Below are 20088 nucleotides of genomic sequence, written 5' to 3'. Positions count from 1 at the left end.
ATATATATATATGTGTGTGTACTTTCAATTTATAAAATTTATATATCATTAATAAATCATACAATTCTACTTCATTAATAAAAAAATTAAAAAAATTATGTATTTATTTTAATGATTTGTATAAATTTATATTTATTTTTTATTAATAAAATAACCTCATATAATTAACTAATAGTATATAAAAAATTTGAAAATATATCATATATAAATTTTTATATATATATATATGAAAAATTATCTAATCCACTATTTAAAATTTTTAAAATCAATAAACAAAATTATTAGGATGACACATATATTTAAAATAAAAAATAATTAAAAAATGAAACATATGATTATCTCTTAACTTGCTTGTAAAATTAAAAAATTACATTAGCAATTAAGGATATCAATGCATAAAATAACCATTATTTTTTAAGTACTCATACCTAAACTCAATAATTTATGAAAATATCTAAATCTAATAATTGCTTGAATATTTTTAATTTCTACTACTCGAACCCTACCTATATAATATTATAAGGAATACCTATTAATTACTCGAACTCACTGAATATCAGTTTAATAAAATGATGTTTGACTTTTAAATTTAAATTTAAAATTAATTTTAATACATATTATTAAAAAATTAAATTAATAAATAAAAATTAACTTATAAAAAAATTAAAAAAAATCACAAATAAAATATTTACTAAATTAATTTAATTAAGCATTACATTAATAATAAATAATTTATAAATATAAAATATATAATTTTAAAAAAAATTTATAATTGGGTTCAAAGAGTAAATATCCAAAAATAACTACTCAAATTCATGAGTAATAATTTTATTATTCAAATTTTATTCGAATTAAATTATAAGATATTTTAAACTTAATAGGGTCGAGCAATTTTAAGTACTTATTTACCGGTAGTCATTGGCATCCCTAAATTATTGTATATAAAAATAAACTTTCTATATAAATAGTATTTATTTTATAGGTAAATACATGAACTAAGCCGAAAAAAATCTTCTCAATTATTTAAAAATTAATAAAGATTTTATTACTTTATTCAAATAATACATTTATAATTAAATTTATGATTGAAATTTAATGATTTTAAATTAAATATCAAAATAAATTTAAACAAATATTAAAACTTCCGTTACGTCAAAAATTTCGTTACTTCCGTCTGAATAGGAAAATATACATTCCCATCCCATTTAGCTCACCCAATACGTCAGCATAGTCCAACAAATGCCTTCGATAAATAAGCCAACTCAAACAACTTCCCACTTCATTCTACAGCGTTACTATCATTTGCTTCGCTTTGCTTTGTAACTTGAAGAGATCAAACAATTAGACATCCAACAATGACAAGATTGCCAGAAGAAGAGCACACCAACAAGGCTTTTGGGTGGGCAGCCAGAGACACTTCTGGTGTTCTCTCTCCCTTCAAATTTTCCAGAAGGTAAATCTGTGTTTCTTCTTCCAATGGGTCTTTGTTTTTTCGAAACGTTTTGTTTAATTAATATGATGTGAATTTACAGGGCAACAGGAGAAAAGGATGTGGCTTTCAAGGTGCTTTATTGTGGGATATGTCATTCTGATCTTCATATGGTCAAGAATGAATGGGGCTCTTCCGTCTACCCTCTTGTCCCTGGGTGTGTCTCTATTGATCCATACTACGTTTCTCTCATTTTAAAAACATTTTCATTTAATCTCCAATCACTTAGCAATTGCTTTTTGATGCTTCATTTGGTGAGAAAACAGAGAACTCTCGCTTTTGCATTTTCGGTAATCATGATTTAAATACATGATTTAAGCTTCCACGGACAGAATGCAATGAGGCACCACGATTTATCGACGAACCTGAACAGTATAGATTATATTTTAACCATTCTTATTGGATGCAGGCATGAGATTGTCGGTGAAGTGACAGAGGTGGGAAGTAAGGTACAAAAGTTTAAAGTTGGAGACAGGGTTGGAGTGGGGTGCATGGTTGGATCATGCCATTCCTGCAATGACTGCACCAACAATCTTGAGAACTATTGCCCCAAACTTATACTTACCTATGGGGCAAAGTACTATGATGGAACTATTACATATGGAGGTTACTCTGACACTATGGTCGCTGATGAGCACTTTATCGTCCGCATTCCTGACAACCTGCCTCTTGATGCCGCCGCTCCTCTTCTTTGCGCTGGAATCACAGTGTATAGTCCACTGAGATATTATGGACTTGATAGGCCTGATTTGCATATAGGTGTTGTTGGACTCGGAGGCCTAGGCCATATGGCTGTGAAATTTGCCAAGGCTTTGGGGGTCAAAGTTACAGTGATCAGCACCTCTTCAAATAAGAAGAAGGAAGCTTTGGGAAATCTTGGTGCTGATTCGTTTTTGCTCAGTCGAGACCAAGATCAACTTCAGGTTTAGTTTTGAAAACGTTTTTTTTTACAATAATTATTAATAAGCGAATTTATTGTCAGGGTATGATAGTTTTAAATTCAATACATATATGTCTACTGTGTTTAGGCTGCCAAAGGCACATTGGATGGAATCATCGATACAGTATCTGCTCAACACCCTCTGATGCCTTTGCTTGGGTTGTTGAAGACTGATGGGAAGCTTGTTCTTGTTGGTGCTCCAGAGAAACCACTTGAGTTACCAGCCTTTTCTTTGCTCCAAGGTAATAATTAGAATCTATTCTTCATGTGTTTTATAAGAGTGATGACGTGATCAGATCTTGATAGATATCCCAAATTTGAGTCGATCTTTTATACTATATATCTTCAAATATATTGACATAATTTGACATTAAAAATGGCAGGGAGGAAGCTGGTTGGTGGTAGTTGCATTGGAGGGATGAAAGAGACTCAAGAGATGGTTGATTTTGCAGCTAAACACAACATAAAACCAGACATTGAAGTTATACCTATGGATTATGTGAACACAGCCATGGAACGCCTTCTCAAATCAGATGTCAAATACCGATTTGTCATTGACATTGGGAACACATTGAAGGCCACCTCTTAAAGTTTTTGCTCCCTCTTTTTACACAACAAATTGGCAAGACCAGTCTAAATATTTTTATGTTCTACTAATAGTTTTGGTTTGTGACCTTTCTTTACACGATGTTGACAAGGCAGAGTGTCTTTATGTAATAGATTACAATTAAAATAAATAAATCATAGAATATAGAATAAATTTTATTTGAGGATATAGTTTGCTCTAAAAGTGTGCATGTAGCCGTTACATTACCCTCCCCTCCTTTTCTGCATCTTCACCATTCTGTTTCTTCTCTAACCTGCAGTTGGATGTTGACTACTAGCCATCAAATAAAGCCCATTTGGGTATGTAATGGATCCTTCCAAGTGCACAATACATACTTATATTTTTAAATTATTCTGCCAGTTTGGTTTAGGCATTAATATCTGCTGCAGGACTCCTGTACAAGTTATTGAAGGTTAAAGCATGTCATCCAGCTGCTTGTAATGTGGATTCACCAGGTGGATGAATTAAGGCACGGTGGATGACAGTTAGGGGAAAGCAGAAGACCTGCCTCTTCCAGAGGTGCTTTCGCTCTTGAACTGATTAAATATCATTGATATTATATCTTGTTTACAACTTCTACACATGTTATTTTGGTTATTATATTCTCAAATTGTATTCTCTTCAAAGTTCTCTCTCTTCTCCTGACTTTTTGCTTCTTATCCTTTGTATAAACTCACTGGTGGATTAAAAAGAAACATGCTAAGAAAGTAGTATTTTGATCACTTCCATCTCATTTCCCTTGTGGTTGTTGCTCGTAAAGCTGTTGCTTTGTCTGTTTATTTCTTCACCGTCAAATTTGTTTTATTTTCTTCATCAAGCTAATTATGTTGTCCCGTTGAATGGATGGTTTGGCCACATCTCCTGAATAAAATCCCCTGCACTGATGAGTACCTGGGTGCTCTTTAAAAAAATATGTTGTTTGTGAAGTTTGTCCATGTCTTTGCCTGATCCTCTTGTAATCAACACCGAAAGATGTAGTGGGAGGACTATTAATTATGTTGTGGAATTTTACTTTTATGAATCGTTCTTCAACCCCATTACAGAAGAAAGAGAAAGTCTGATATCTATAAAAGAGAATGAAGCCTTGCCTGGTAATATCTACTGTTGTGTAGAGAACAATGTCACAGAAGGAATCCACCTGTCCTATAAATGACAATAGACGGATGGCTTTTCACATGGATTCTTTCTGCTGCTTTTCGTTATGATAGTGTTACCTACTTTGTTCTTCCTTAATTAGCCCAACATCCTTTCTCGTTGCGTTGTAGCCATATCGGGTCTCTTCCCCATCGTCCATATCAGCTCTCTTTCAATCTTTAACGTAACAAGCACTTGCGGATCATTTACCACGGAAAAAAAAGAATAGAACTATTTTAAACGTAATCGATATGTTAAAATATAAAAAAAGGCACGAATATTAAAGTTTTAGTTAAAAAAAATTATTTAGAACAAATGAAAAAATAAAATGAAGGAAAAGGATGCGTTTGCTATTACGACAAAGGTTATGATGACGTGGTGGGTGAGCTAACGGAGGAAGTATGATGCCGAATGAGGTGACAGTGTAAGGGCTGAGCCTTTTCAGCATCAGGTAACTCTGGCAGGACTTGTCTTCCGACCTGGTGCTTGAGCGAGGTTCTAACCTTTGGGTGTTGGTGCTTGGACTTTAGTTTCGATAGTGCTTATGTACGGTATGATAAGAACATCTTAGTAAACGTTACAACACTAATAAAAGGAAAGAGTAAACCCAAAGAGGGAAAATATTGGACTATAATTCAAATCTTTCATCTACCAACCAAATCTTATATAAATACATAAAATTACAATTTTTGGCAAAAATAAAAAAATTCTATATGGATAACTTAAAATGTTGATATGTGATTAATTTTAAAAATCGTTACGTGATATTTAATAAATAAATTTTATTTTATTTAATATATTTTTAATTTAAAAATAATTCAAAAAACTAAATTGATTATATTTATGTTTTTATTATTAACCTTAAATCACTCTCAATTCAATTCATATTAAAAGTATTAAAATTTTAATAATTTATTAATTTAATAAATTAAATCAATTAATATATAATTAAATAAATACTACAATTACAATTATAAAATAGTTGATTCTCTAATCAATTATTTGATACATTTATATTTGATTAAATATAGTATCTAGTAATTAATGTATTTCATGTGTAAATATATAAAGCAAATTTAATTCAAAAAACTAAATTGATTATATTTATATTTTTATTATTGATTTTAAATCACTCTTAATTCAATTCATATTAAAAGTATTAAAAATTTATTAATTTGATAAATTAAATCAATCAATATATAATTAATAAATTAGTAAATACTACAATTACAGTTAAAAAATTGTTGATTCTCTAATTAATTATTTGATACATTTATATTTGATTAAATATAATATCTATTTAAGTAATTGATGTATTTCATAATTTATTTCATGTGTAAATGTATAAAGCAAATATATCAAATTTTATTCCATAATTAAATTAATGGAATAAAATATTTTATTATTTTATATTTGATTGACACATTTATATTTCAATAAATATGATTTCATTTGATTTCATTTGATAAAATATTAATACACATTGATTTCATTTGTAATATTTTATAATTTTATTATTTGATATTAATGCATGTTGATGTAATTAAATTTTAATTTGTTTTATTGTCATTATTAAATATAATAAATTTATTTTATTTTATTATTCTAAATTAAGGGATCTCTAAATGTTAATGGTAGAATAAAATATTTCAATATCAATCAATTTACCATTGTTAGACCATCATTCACTTACAATTTTTATTATTTCAATATTAACATTCATAATTTAAAATCATTTTATTAATTAACCTACGACACACATTTTGTATAAGTAGCTCTAGATTAAGGATAATGCATCTTTAACTACTTTTCCACTAATTTTATATTTTTTTATCATTATTGTAACGGTTTTGGGACCTCCAGAAGTAAAAAGTTTTAAAATCGAGAGAAATAAAAGGGGAGTTACCACCAATCTTTTTTAGAGTGTGATTGGTCACCCAAAAGTTTATCTTTTTAACAAAACTATAAAAACGAGTTTAAAATTTATCAAAAAGATAAATTTTGGTCTACGAAAAATTAGATTAGGCTCGAGAGTCGGTTATGTGTAGGGAAGGATTAGTACCTTCACAACACCCATAAATTGGTACCATTTAATTATGCATTATTTTCGGTGTTGGATAAAAATGGTTTTGACTTGAAATTTAATAGTAATTCCCTTCATTTGAAAAAATTAAATTTTGCTAAATCTCTTTATTTATGAATATCGAGAAAATCTTGAAGTTAAAGAATTATTTTAAAATTCTCCAACATCTAGGCAGAATTTAAAATAACTTTTTTCGCTTAAGATTTAATATGATAATCCTTAAAATGAAATAATAATCTTTATAGAAGATAAATGTTAGTGACTCTCTAACATCTAGGTAGAGTATCAAGAATTATTTTTTTCAGAATGTTATTTTTATTTTATTTTATAATATCACATTTTTTTAAATGTATTATTCTTTTTTTATTATAAAAATTTTATCATCAAATAGTAAATAAAAATTAAAGAGAGAATAATGCAGACAATTATCGATGATAACATGCTAACGTATGTATGCTAATGAATGTCATGTAAAATAAAATGTAATTTAAAAGTTGGATTCTTAAGTATAATGAGATCACCTTGACTTTTCAACATCTAGGCAGAGCTTAGGTGCGACTGTTTATATTTAAGATCCCAATTTACTATTATACTTTTTATTTATTAATGTTATTATTAATGCGAATTAAGAACTTATATGAAAAATTTATTGAAATAAAGTTTCCTAAATACCCCATCATCTAGGCATCATTTGGGAATGAATCATTTCAAATGAGATTCTCACACGTGTCCTTAGGATTTTCAGAATCTTTTGAGTAAATGCTTGTGTAGAGGTTTTAAAGGTTAGGGTTTCAAGATTTTGAAGATTCGGATTTTAGGGTTTTGGTTTGAGGGATTTTGGATTTTAGAGGTTTTAGTTTTAGGGTTCAAAATTTTTTGATTTCAATTTTATGGTTCAGAGGGTTTAGGATTTGGATTTTAGGGTTTAAAGAAAACGCAAACATATCTAAAAGTCCCTAACATCTATGCGGACTTTCAGAACAAGTTCGATTTTTATATTTTTTAAAATTAATTAAAAAATTTTCATATATTTTTTTTTATGAAAATTTATTTATAATAATTCCCCAACATCTAAGCTAAATTATTTTTAGAAATATGTTTTTATTCCCTCCAACATCTTGGCAGGGAGAATAAAAAATTATTTTACTATTATTATTATTTAAGCATTTTTAATATTTGTTTAGTTATTATCTTATTTTATTTTTATTTTTATTATTATTAAATTTAACATGCATGAATAAAAAAAATACTCAAAATAACAAAAATGATAATATATAAAAAATTTTAAAAATTCAAAAAAAAAAATTTTTTTCACTTGAACCGGACCGGTCAACGGTCCGATCAACGACCAGTTCGACTGGACCGAAAAGGGGTTGGTTCGGCTCGCGATTCAATTGAACCGACTGAGGAGCGGTTCAGTCCAATTTGATCAAATCGATTCAGAGCTATTGAAGGAATCGGGTCAGCAGGTCGTTGCGCGAATCCCAAGTCAGGTCACGGATGCTCGCGCGGATCCTCCCTGGTCTAGATGATGTCGTTTTGGTTCTTTGTTCCCTATAAAAAACCCTTATTTTTTTCAGCTCATTCATTTCCCCTTTCAGAAAAATTTTTTTTCAATTCTTCCAATTCTCTCTGGCTTTGCCAGAAATCAGTACCGTGCCATCGCGTCGATCGCGGCTGAAGTCACCGTCGGCAATCATCATCAATGGCCGTCGGTGACTATAAAGAAGTAAAAAAAATCACCAAAAACTCCTCTTGATCCCTCTATCTGAATCTGACCTTCTTATTACTGGAAGAAACTTTGATAGTTACAAATCGATCTTTGAAGTTTCTCTCTTTTTTTTTTTTGAAAGACTTAAACTTATGATTTCTCTTTTTTGTTGCAAGGACCTTCTTTGGCGTTAAGTTCCTCCCTACGAGGAAGACTGTTTGTCTTTATTTTTTTTGTTTCTGTTTGTGTGTTTCTGTTTGGGTATTTGAGTTTTTTTGTCTGGTTTTCTGATGGGTAGGAAGTTTTATGGGAGGTTAGGGTTTTTCTGAGTATGAGAAGCTAGGACTTTTCGAGGTAAGGGAGAGTTGGGGTTTTCTGATGGGTAGGAACAAGATCTGTGTCGAGCGAGCTATTAAAAGGGGAAGAAACTGAGACTTTAAGGATTAGGTGGAATAAGGTGGCTGCAGGGATGGCTAGGGTAGGTTGTAGGGTGGCTATAGAGTAGAAACATGGGTGGCCAGTGGTGGTTGCAGGGTATGGTAAGGGGATAGGGGTGGGTGGCCAGTGGTGTCGTGCAAGGCACCACAACCATCCCAGTTCTCTTTTTTTGTTTTTTCTGTATTTTATATTTTATATTATTTTTTAATAATTTTTAATTAATTAATTTTTAATTTTAATTAAACCAATATTATTATTATTAATAAACAAAAACTGAAAATAGTAGACCAGGATAAAATCAAGAATAGGACAAAGATAAAGACAACGATTTTATCTGAAAGCAAATCATGGATTTTTTAAAAGTTTTTCTTCTCTTTTTTCTTTTAACCACAAGTCAAGTGATAAAGAAAACGATTGGGACAACACCGTAAGTTGAGACGTAAACAAAAATGATCAGGACAACACCGCGAGTCGAGAAGTAAAGAATTGATCGGGACAACACTGCAAGTCGAGAAATAAAGAATCAATTGGGACAATATCATGAATCAAAATTATACTCGAAGGTCTTACAGAATCGATCAAAACAACATCGTAGTCAAAATTAAAAAATCGATCGAGATAATATCACGAATCAAAATTATGCCCGAGGATCTTAGAAATCATGGTCAGAGGTCTTATTAATTCGACTGGGACAACAACGCAAGTCGAAAATAATGAATCGATCGAGATAATATCACGAATCAAAATTATGCTCAGAGGTATTAGAAATCATACCCGGGGGTCTTACAAAATTGTCTGTGACAACACCGCAAGTCAAAATTAAAAAATCGATGAGATAACACCGTGAATCAAAATCATGTCCGAAGATCTTACAAAATCGACTGGGACAACATCGTAAGTCGAGAATAATGAATCGATCAGGATAACACCGCGAATCAAAATTATGTTTGGAGGTCTTAGAAATCATGTCCAAAGGTCTTACAGAATCGACTAAGATAACACCATAAGTTGAGAATAATGAATCGATCGAGATAACATCACAAATCAAAATTATGCCCGAAGGTCTTACAGAATCGATTGGGATAACACCGTAAGTCGAAATTAAAAAATTGATAGGGATAATATCGCGAATCGAAATCATGCCCGGAGGTCTTACAGAAATCAGGTCCGAAGGTATTAAAGAATTGATTGAGATAACACCGCAAGTCAAGAATAATAAATCGATCGGGATAACACCGTAAATCAAAATTATATTCGGAAGTCTTACAAAAATCATGCCTAGAGGTCTTATAGAATCAACTGAGACAATATCGCAAGTCAAGAATAATGAATCGATCGGGATAACACCGCGAATCGAAATCATGCTTGGAGGTCTTACAAAAATCATATCCAAAGGTCTTACAGAATCGACTGAGATAACACCGTAAGTCAAAATTAAAGAATCGATCGGAATAATATCGCGAATCAAAATCATGCCCGGAGGTCTTACAAAATCGACTGAGATAACATCGTAAGTCAAAATTAAAGAATCGATCGGGATAACACTACGAATCGAAATCATGCTCGAAAGTCTTACAAAAATTATGTCCAGAGGTCTTACAGAATCAACTAGGATAACACCGTAAATCAAGAATAATGAATCGATCGGGATAACACTGCGAATCAAAATTATGCTCAGAGATCTTACAGAATCGACTGGGATAACATCATAAGTCAAGAATAATGAATCGATTGGGACAACACCGCGAATCAAAATTATGCCTAGAGATCTTAAAAATTATGATATTTAAATGCTCCTCTCAATCAGAAGCAATAGAACTTTGAAAATTTAAAAAAATTTTGAAAATGAATTTTTCCCAATTAGAGTTAATGAATGCAATCAATGATACAAATGTCTATCTTGATCAAATGATGCTAATGGAAATGTTGATATAAATATAAATCTCAATGTAATTACAAGAATGCGAATGCTTGATGCAACTACATTTGACAATGACAATGTTCTTTTCATGTAAATGCTCCTACAAATATCTTTTCTTAAGATGCGGATGCCATGGTGCAAATGTGAATTTTCTTATGGTGCAAATGTAAATATTTTACGCAAGTACAAATACAAGTGATGCAAATGCAAATATCCCTGTCATAATACACAGATGAGAGATACAAATTTGAATATCTTTTTTTTTTAGATCAAATGTCTTTCTTATGATACAAGTAATGCAAATGGAAGATCTTTCAAAAAGTTTTGCATCAAAAAATTTTTTAATTCTGGATAGAACCTTGAAACTCTAAAATTTCTTTTAGGGCCAAATAAACTGGGCTTAAATTTTATTGAAGGCCAGCTAAACTGGGCTTAAAACCTCATTTAAAGTCAAATAAACTGGACTTAAAACTTTATTGATGGTCAGATAAACTGAGCTTAAATTTCATTAATGGCAAGATAAACTAAGCTTAAAGCTTTATTAATGGCCAAATAAACTAGGCTTAAAACTTTATTGATGGCCAGATAACTGGGCTTAAAGCTTCATTAATGACCAGATAAATTGGGCTTAAAACTTTATTGATGGTCAGATAAACTGGGCTTAAAACCTTATTTGAGGTTAGATAAACTGGGCTTAAATTTTATTTTTTTAAAAAAATTTGGCAATCCCTATCAAATATGAAAAAAGTGAGGATTTTCTTTCCAAATGGATGTAATAGTTCTGTAGATAGCGATGTTTATTCAAAAGGTTTCAACCCTTAAAGGGAGTGAAAGAGGCATATCATTTTTCATGCAAGCTCACAAATGAAACATAAGCTTTTCTAAAAGCATGAATTCCTTGAAAATCAAACATATTCAACATTTTTCTTAGTCTTCAAATGCGACATTTTGATATATATCAAGATCAGCTGTAAGGGCTTGAGATTTTAAAGGGTTATTTGAGAATAAACAAAAATTAAGATTTTTGACATCAACCCATCTCAAACTTCTATGGCTTTGATATTTCAGATCTTTCAAAAAGGTTTGGCTTTATTTTTGTTTAGCATCCACCATATTTAGCATCAGGAGTGACCTTTCAGGGTTGGCTCTAGACTGCCTTTTTGAGGGTTTTCACCCTAGAACTGTTTTTATTTCTATTTTTCTCTTTTTTTTATTTGATTTTTTTTACACACCATACATTTGAAAATTCAAATCTATTCCAAAAGAGGAAAAGAATTTTTTTGAAAGGGTTTAACGGTTCAAATAGGAAATTAGGTAATAAAAGGAAAACTCAAAAGATTCATGTTCATTTTTTCAAGAGAAACTCTTCAAGTTTAAGCTTTCATACATGATCCAGTATGGACTTTTCAAAGGTTGTAATGTAGGTTAAGGCTCATGGTTGCCAAAGAAAAGAATAGAAAGGCCCAAAATAAGTATTTAAAGGTATTTGAAACTAAGGATCATTTTTTATTGAAAGGATACACTCTAAGGCATATTTTATTTTATGCTTTCCACCCATTCATTTCTTTCTTTTTTTTTCTTTTATTCTTCCTTTGCTTTCATTTTTTTTTTTTTTTGCATCCTTTCACTGAACGGATTCAAAACTTTTATGAACTTTTATATTGGGTTTTTACTCCCCTATCATATGAGATTCCATTAGACATTCTCATTCTTAACCTTCAAACACATTTTTTTTTGCCCCTAATGTGGAAGGTGATCTTTAGTTAGGGTTTTTTTGAAAAAATTCAATCAGGCTCAAAGGGGTAACAAGAGATAAATTTTTACTTTTGTGAAGGGATAATGAAAGATGACAATTTGTCATTTCAAGCATAAACACTTAAATTGAATACTACTCTTTAGGAAAATGAACTTGAAAAAAAAAATTTTATCTAAAAAATTTTTGGTTTTTTTTTTTTCAAAACTTTGACTTTGTCAGAACTTTTTTTGGATTTACTCAAATTTTTTAAGTGCATGATGTCATAACCAATTTTTTTGCCTTTTTTTCTTTTTTTAATTTTTTTATACCCCCATAGCTCACACCTAGATTCATTTTACCAGTAACACATTTCATGGAAGATGTCTCATTTTAGCAAACCACCCATAATAAAAGTAATTACAAGAGAATGGTCATATGGAATGGATGAGAAAAGGATTATGTGGGATAAACATGTTTAAGGTATCCAATGATCTAAGTTACTCCACAAAAAGAGAACAAAAGGGTTAATCATAACTAAAGTTACCTTAAAGGTAATGAGGTATTTTTTTTCTGATAAATATACCTCAAGACAAAGGATCGGATCAATTTTGGGATAAAAAGCTGAAATGGTAGTATGCTTGAGTGCATTTTACAAAACTTGGATTTGAAAATTTTGAAACTCCAGCATAATCTTGTCATATCAAAATATCACATTTGAATTCTAAAAAAAAGAAAGTCATATAGACTTGATTTTTTAGGAACCACACATTTTTTAGTGACTGTTTCATTTGTTCATTGCCTTAGAAAAGAATATTACCTTTTAATATAACAACAATATAAGGTGAAAATAAGGTTCGCAAATTCAAATTCAAAGCTATCAAAGGGTCATGACTGATGAAATGGGGTCAATTGAATGAGCAAATTGGCATTTAGGTATTTGAAAAATTCCTAATAGTGATCGCCAATTCATTTTAGACTCAAAACTTCTTTTTTTCTTTTTTTTGATGTCTTTTTTTTAAGACATTTCTCTAGCCTCAATACTTAACCACATGGGGCTTTATTCATATCTAACATCTTTTCTCTTTTTTAAAAAAAAAATAACTATATATAAAAACTTATACAAAGTAAAAAACCTCAAATGATAATATAATCATAAGATACTATGATGCACCACGTTTACTCATGCAATGCAAACCTTAAGAATTGACCAAAAAAATTATCATCTTGATTGTACTTTTGAGATGATATCCAAAGTTACACAAATAAAAATTCTCCCTTGATATTTCAACTTTAGCATCACTAACGTATAACTCTATTACTATCAATTATCAAGACCACCAACTAGCTCTTTAAATTTTACAGTGTCTGTATCGATCAAAGCTTGAACTTCATCTTTGAAGGTAGTACAATCTTTTATGAAATGCCTTTTAACTCCATCATAAAATTCACATTTAATATTAGGATCATATCATTTCAGGTACGAAGGTTTTTTGGGTTTTACAGGAACAACAGAGATCATATGATTCTTGATCAGTAAAGTAAAAAGCTCAATATAAGGTATTGAAAGTGAATGATACACTTTGGCTCTCTTTCTCTTATGACTCTGTGAATGGCTTAAGTTGATCCTTGGTTCTATTTATGATGAAGAAATTTGAGCACACAGATGAAGTGGTCGAGGAAAATCATCGATCAAAAATATTGGTTGGGGATAATATGATAGCCATTGTGAATAATTATCTGTTGGATCTTCTTGCATCATGGTGAGATTTCTCTCATTTTGCCCTTTAACAATTATTTTTTGGGCTTGTTTTGTAAAAATATCTCATCTTTTTTCATCACCAGTATCTATAATTCTTCTTCTTCTTATCTCATTCTCAATTCTACCCACAGCAAATAATAAATTCATAAACTCTAATGAAGTATTGCCGATCAACTTATCATAATAGAGAGAAGAAAGGGTATCCATAAACAGATAATTTAACTCTCTATTGGTAAGAGATGGTTGTACTTACGATGTCATATTTTTTCATCTAACAACATAATTTTTGTAGCTCTCATTGAGATTTTTTCTCATATTTTGAAAGGTTAATCGGTTTGGAACCAACTCTAATATATACTGGTATTGCTTCAAGAATATCTGTGATAAATTCTTTCAAGTACAAATTTGATTGCTTTTCAGACTATAATACCAATTAGCTACTGCCCCAGTCAAACTTTCTTGAAAGACATGAATAAGCAGTATTTCATCACTAGCATACCCAACCATTTTGTGACAGTATTGAGCTAAATGTATTTTAGGACATCTAGTTCCGTTATACTTTTCAAAATCTAGGGCTTTGAATCTTGATGAAATAATGAGATCAGACACTAGACTAAGTTCATTGGCGTCAACATTCTCGTACACATCATAGCCTTTAATTACCTTCAATCTCTCTTTCAATAGATCAAATTTATCTTTCATTATTGTATCTCTTGATGGATCTGGCACCCTATTTAATTTTTTTATTCTTTAAGATCATCCCCATTAGGCACAGCAGTGGAGTCGTTAAGAGTGCATTTGAGATCGACATTTGTCTAAATTGATGGCATCTTAGCAGAAATGTCAGTAAAAGGTTGATGAGTAGTTGGAGCTACTTGTGGCATATGAGAGTCTTGAACATATGTGGACCCAGACGGATGCAATAGTGTCTCGACAATTGTTTTCTCCCTTGCCTCATGTATTTCAATAACTCTTTTTCCTTTTGTCAACTTCATTAACATCTATTTTAATTCTGTCAACTGTCTGTTCATGTTTTGTTGCATTCTCGTAACTGTTTCATTGATCTCTCATTGGGTTTTTTTTACTCTATCCATTTGATTGGTATCTTTATTTTTCATAATTCTAGTACTGACTCAAGTGTTATAAGTGTGCAGACTCAACTGATCTCGTTTCGTAGAATAGCTATCCTTGAACCTTTTATTAATTACTAGAAGTTAGAAATGCATGGCATGAATTCTATTATAAAAAAATTACTTCGAAGGTTTGACGAAAGTATATTTACAATTATTATTCATTATCCTTAGCTGACATGAAAAGCAATGAATTCAAGCAAATAATGCATGATATGCAAGTCAAATTTTATTATTTTGGTGAGAGGAAACTTGAATTCCATCTTGTATTTAAAATGGGTCATCTAGATATATCCTTTATGTCTCAAAAGTTTGGTGAAGACATACTTACAATCATCATTCTTTCTTACACTCTTTTAGGCACGCCAATTAAATAAATAGATGCATCAATTCATAGAAAATTTAGGTCAAAAGAAGTTTCCATTCATTTTCAAAAGCATCAAGTTTACACATCATGAACTATTCTAGGGCTAAGACTAAAAAATGCTAAACTTACTCTCATTCCCTCTTATTTTACCTAAAAAATCTAAAAATAGTTTACTGTGATTATTGGAAAAGACAATTTTTTGCTTTAAAAAGCTTTTTATTCATCATTCTAACCAACCTTACTATTACCTACAGCACTACCTACCATCTCAACATGGATCAAAAACACGGTTATTTTGAATAACTAGCTTCATCTTGGCATCAAAACTCAGATATCTAACTTTTATCAGTCCTTGCACCCTATGTTTCAAAACGGTGTAGCCTTTCAAAAAATGGCCCGTGATGCCAAAATGGCATTCATATTGGGAATTTGGGTCATACCATTTGGGGAAAGGTGGTTTGCGAGGTTCAGCGAGGATAGGGGCAATGAGGTAATTTTCTAGAAGTAACGGGTATAACTTTATGTAAGACATGGGTATTGGATCAATAAGGGTTTTTTCTTTAGTGTTGTTAGAGTTTTTCTACCCTACAATTGGTTTACTTTGCTGAAAAGATGGTGGTATGGTTGGTCTTGAAGTGAATTAAAAAATTTTAGGTTAAAGATTAGGTTGATGAAGTGGTGACAGGATAGCACGCTGAACAAACGATTGTAAAATATGAGATGGTGGACATAGATTCATATGTGAAATTTTTAAAGGTCACATGATATTTGAGGGCCTAATCATAAGTGCTCAAAAAAAGAGGTTGAAAGTAATCATAAAAAAGATTTGGGTGTGAGTTTGGACTCGAAAGAGTTGGTAATGGTTGTTTGAAACCAGGCAATTCCTATTTAAAAATCAAACTTTGAGCTCAGCCATCTGATTGGCTAGTTCATTCATTCTTCTATTGAGTTTGCCCAAACCTTGGTCACTATTCAGGTCACCAAATACTTTAGCATGCTTTGGAAGAGTGCTAAAACTAATAAGAGCCAGTTGATCTTAATTTGATGGAATTGAAAGTGACAATGATCCTTAAAGAGGAACAAACTCAACTCTAGCACTACCTTTAACCATTTCTATCAATTGAGCCATTTGTCGTTTCATCTCTCGAAGCTCAAGCCATAATTCCTTTTGATCTAACTTCAAAGCACTAATCTTTGCTTCCAATTGATCTCCCATTTTTTTCACTTTGATTCCCACCAAGACAGACATTTTATTTCAGGACTTAGATAAAAATTCTAGATTATTAACCTTATTGAATGAATATCACAAAAATAATGACACATGAAGTATGAATACATGAATACGATGGCTAAAGAATGTCATGAAATGCATATATGCCTATGACAATGGATTTTTATATGTACAAGGCCCAAATGAAAATTTTTATCAACCATGAATGCGCATGTAAGGAATGTTATGTTGCAGGGATAGTGGGATATGAAATGCAACGTTTGTTCCATACAACCCTACCATTCATGAATTTATATGCATGAAATGTAATGACATATTTACATGAATGATGAGATGTATTCCTATGACTAAACAGAATACTTGTATGGAATGCATGAACCTATAAAGTGCATATTATATTTTTACATGGAATGCAATGCTTGTATTATGCCAACTTAGTGAAACTGACACTACCTTTTATTATGCATATGGGATGGGATGCATGTATTATTTTTTATGATGTATGAAATGCAAAAGATGAAACAAAATAACTAGGACTTGAAAATCGATTTTTTGATTGGGCCAATAAACAAAGAATTTAAGAAAAATCTTTAATTTTTTTGAAAACCTTTTTTTTTTATTTTATTTTTTTAGCTTGTTGGATAATGCTTAAAAAAAATAACTTTATTCTAAAATATTTTATGAAATTGTAAAATTTGAACAATTACCAAATGAATGAACTACATGTAAGGAGACAACTTATTTTTTTTCAAGAAAATGCTTTCTTTTATCATCTATTTTTGGTTATTTCTATAAAAAGATCGACAAGGCTCTACCCTAGGCTAGCTTCATATGGCTCACGATATGTTGGGTTAAGGTTTATGCGTCTAACAATTTCCAGACTATTTCTCACATCATCATCTGTTATAGACTAGTAAGGTTCTCCGATCCTTACCCATTACAGGCTACTAACGAAAATGGTTCAATCTGAGTGGAAGTGTTTCGCTAGCAAATACGAAGGTTATCACCTCATGAGAGCGTAGCTACTTCACTTTCTCTTAAAACGGAAAGAGCTTGGGTCTAAAACTCATGCATGCGAGTAAATATGCAAAGAGTGTACACAGTAATGTATTAATCAAAATAACATGAATAAATCATAAACACAAAATCAAAATAAAGTAATAGCTAACAAGCAATTTATTTATTAACTTGTATGTATATATTTTGAAAAATTAAAATAAAAAGAATTAAATTAAATATCAAATAAAACCAATTAAATCCAACAGTTATTAATAGCGCATAACTAAAATTTGGCCTGACTCTCAAAAGCCTCCAGTAGAGTCACCAAGCTATCGTACGATTTTGGGACCGCCGGACGTAAAAAGTTTTAAAATTGAGAGAAATAAAAGGGGAGTTACCACCAATCTTTTTTAGGATGTGATTGACCACCAAAAAGTTTATCTTTTTAACAAAACTATAAAAACGAGTTTAAAGTTTATCAAAAAGATAAATTTCGATCTACGAAAAATCAGGTTAGGCTCGGGAGTCGGTTATGTGTGGAGAAAGATTAGCACCCCCACAACGCCTATAAATTGGTACCATTTAATTATGCGCTATTTTCGATGTTAGATAAAAATGGTTTTAACTTGAAATTTAATAGTAATTTCCTTCATTTGAAAAAATAAAATTTTGCTCAAACTCTTTATTTAGGAATATCGAAAAAATCTTGAAGTTAAAGAATTATTTTAAAATTTTTCAACATCTAGGTAAAATTTAAAATAACTCTTTTCGCTTAAGATTTAACACGATAATCCTTAAAATGAAGTAACAATCTTTATAGAAGATAAATATTAGTGACTCTCCAACATCTAGGCAAAGTGCCAAGAATTATTTCCTTCGGAATGTTATTTTTATTTTATTTTATAATATCACATTTTTTAAAATGTATTATTCTTTTTTTATTATAAAATATTTTATCATCAAATAGTAAATAAAAATTAAAGAGAGAATAATGTAGACAATTATCGATGATAACACGCTAACGTATGTATGCTAATGAATGTCATGTAAAATAAAATGCAATTTAAAAATTAGATTCTTAAGTATAATGAGACAACCCTGACTCTCCAACATCTAGGCAGAGCTTAGGTGCGACTGTTTATATTTAAGATTCAAATTTACTATTATACTTTTTATTTATTAATGTTATTATTAATGTGAATTAAGAACTCGTATGAAAAACTTAATGAAATAAAGTTTCTTAAATACTCCATCATCTATGCAGTATTCGAGAACGAATCATTTCAAATAAGATTCTCATACATGTTCTTAGGATTTTCAGAATGTTTTGAGTAAGAGCTTGCGTAGAGGTTTTAAAGGTTAGGGTTTCAAGATTTTGAATATTCAAATTTTAAAGTTTTGGTTTGAGGGATTTTGGATTTTAGTGGTTTTAGTTTTTGGGTTCAAAATTTTTGGATTTCAATTTTATGGTTCAAAGGGTTTAGGATTTGGATTTTAGGGTTTTAAGAAAACGCGAACATTTTCAAAAATCTTTAACATCTAGGCGGACTTTCAGAACAAGTTTGATTTTTATGATTTTTTAAAATTAATTAAAAAAAATGTTCATATATATTTTTTTATGAAAATTTATTTATAATAATTTTCCAACATCTAGGCGAAATTATTTTTAGAAATATGTTTTTATTCCCTCCAACATCTAGGTAGAAAAAATAAAAAATTATTCTACTATTATTATTATTTAAGCATTTTTAATATTTGCTTAGTTATTATCTTATTTTATTTTCATTTTTATTATTATTAAATTTAACATACACGAATAAAAAAAATACTCAAAATAACAAAAATGATAATATATAAAAAAATTAGGAAATTTAAAAAAAAAAATTTTACTTGAACCGGATTGATCAACGATCCGGTCAACGATCGATTCGACTCGACCAAAAAGGGGTTAGTTCGGCTTGCGGTTCAGTCGAACGACTGAGGAGTGGTTCAGTCCGATTTGATCGAACCCACTCAGAGTTGTTGGAGGAACTAAGTCAGCGGGTCGTTGAGCGGATCCTTGGTCGGGTCACGGCACGAGTGCGAATCCTCCCTGGTCCAGACGACGTCGTTTTGGTTCTTTGTTCCCTATAAAATACCTCCATTTTTTTCAGCTCATTCTTTTCCCCTTTCAGAAAAAAATTTTTTTTCAACTCTCCCAATTCTCTCTGGCTTTGCTAGAAATCGACGTCGTGTCGACGGTCGACCTCGGTGACCATAAAGAAGTAAAAAAAATCACCAAAAACTCCTCTCGATGCCCCCTATCCAAATCTGACCTTCTTATTACCGGAAGAAACTTTGATAGTTGCGAATCGATTTTTGAAGTTTCTCTCTTTTTTTTTTAAAGACTTAAACTTATGATTTTTTTTTGTTGCAGACACCTTTTTGGATGCTGGGTTCCTCCCTACGGGGAAGGCTGTTTGTCTTTATTTTTTTATTTCTATTTGGGTGTTTGGATTTTTTTGTCTAGTTTTCTGATGGGTAGAAAGTTTTGTGGGAGGTTGG

At 30.7% G+C, this 20088-nt stretch overlaps 1 protein-coding gene across 2 annotated transcripts; it reads left to right on the top strand.

The window, feature by feature from the left end:
• The first annotated feature begins 1278 nt into the window (after nucleotides 1-1278).
• LOC111311782 (putative mannitol dehydrogenase) lies at nucleotides 1279-3691 on the top strand. 2 transcript variants are annotated; one of them, XR_016341731.1, is made up of 7 exons: nucleotides 1279-1453; nucleotides 1533-1646; nucleotides 1899-2412; nucleotides 2518-2671; nucleotides 2813-3094; nucleotides 3296-3335; nucleotides 3426-3691. XR_016341731.1 is itself a non-coding variant. In XM_089759965.1 (5 exons), the coding sequence occupies exons 1-5, from the start codon at nucleotides 1356-1358 to the stop codon at nucleotides 3016-3018; spliced, it is 1086 nt and encodes a 361-aa protein (XP_089616091.1). In that variant the 5' UTR covers nucleotides 1279-1355; the 3' UTR covers nucleotides 3019-3202. The 2 variants fall into 2 exon arrangements, 1 of the variants encoding a protein (XP_089616091.1); XM_089759965.1 differs by lacking the exons at nucleotides 3296-3335; nucleotides 3426-3691 and having other exon boundaries at nucleotides 2813-3202.
• The last annotated feature ends 16397 nt before the right edge of the window (nucleotides 3692-20088 follow it).

Source organism: Durio zibethinus, chromosome 1, assembly GCF_047325235.1.
Source record: "Durio zibethinus cultivar Kanyao isolate XHJ-2024 chromosome 1, ASM4732523v1, whole genome shotgun sequence".
Lineage (NCBI taxonomy): Eukaryota > Viridiplantae > Streptophyta > Magnoliopsida > Malvales > Malvaceae > Durio > Durio zibethinus.
This window is presented reverse-complemented; position numbering and strand designations above follow the sequence as displayed.

What these genes read in the sequence shown, in the direction of transcription:
- LOC111311782 (XM_089759965.1), top strand. Translation starts at nt 1,356, where the DNA reads ATGACAAGATTGCCAGAAGAAGAGCACACCAACAAGGCTTTTGGGTGG. An exon ending in GTCTACCCTCTTGTCCCTGG is followed by an intron (nt 1,647 to 1,898) that starts GTGTGTCTCTAT and finishes TATTGGATGCAG; the next exon opens with GCATGAGATTGTCGGTGAAG. An exon ending in GAGACCAAGATCAACTTCAG is followed by an intron (nt 2,413 to 2,517) that starts GTTTAGTTTTGA and finishes TACTGTGTTTAG; the next exon opens with GCTGCCAAAGGCACATTGGA.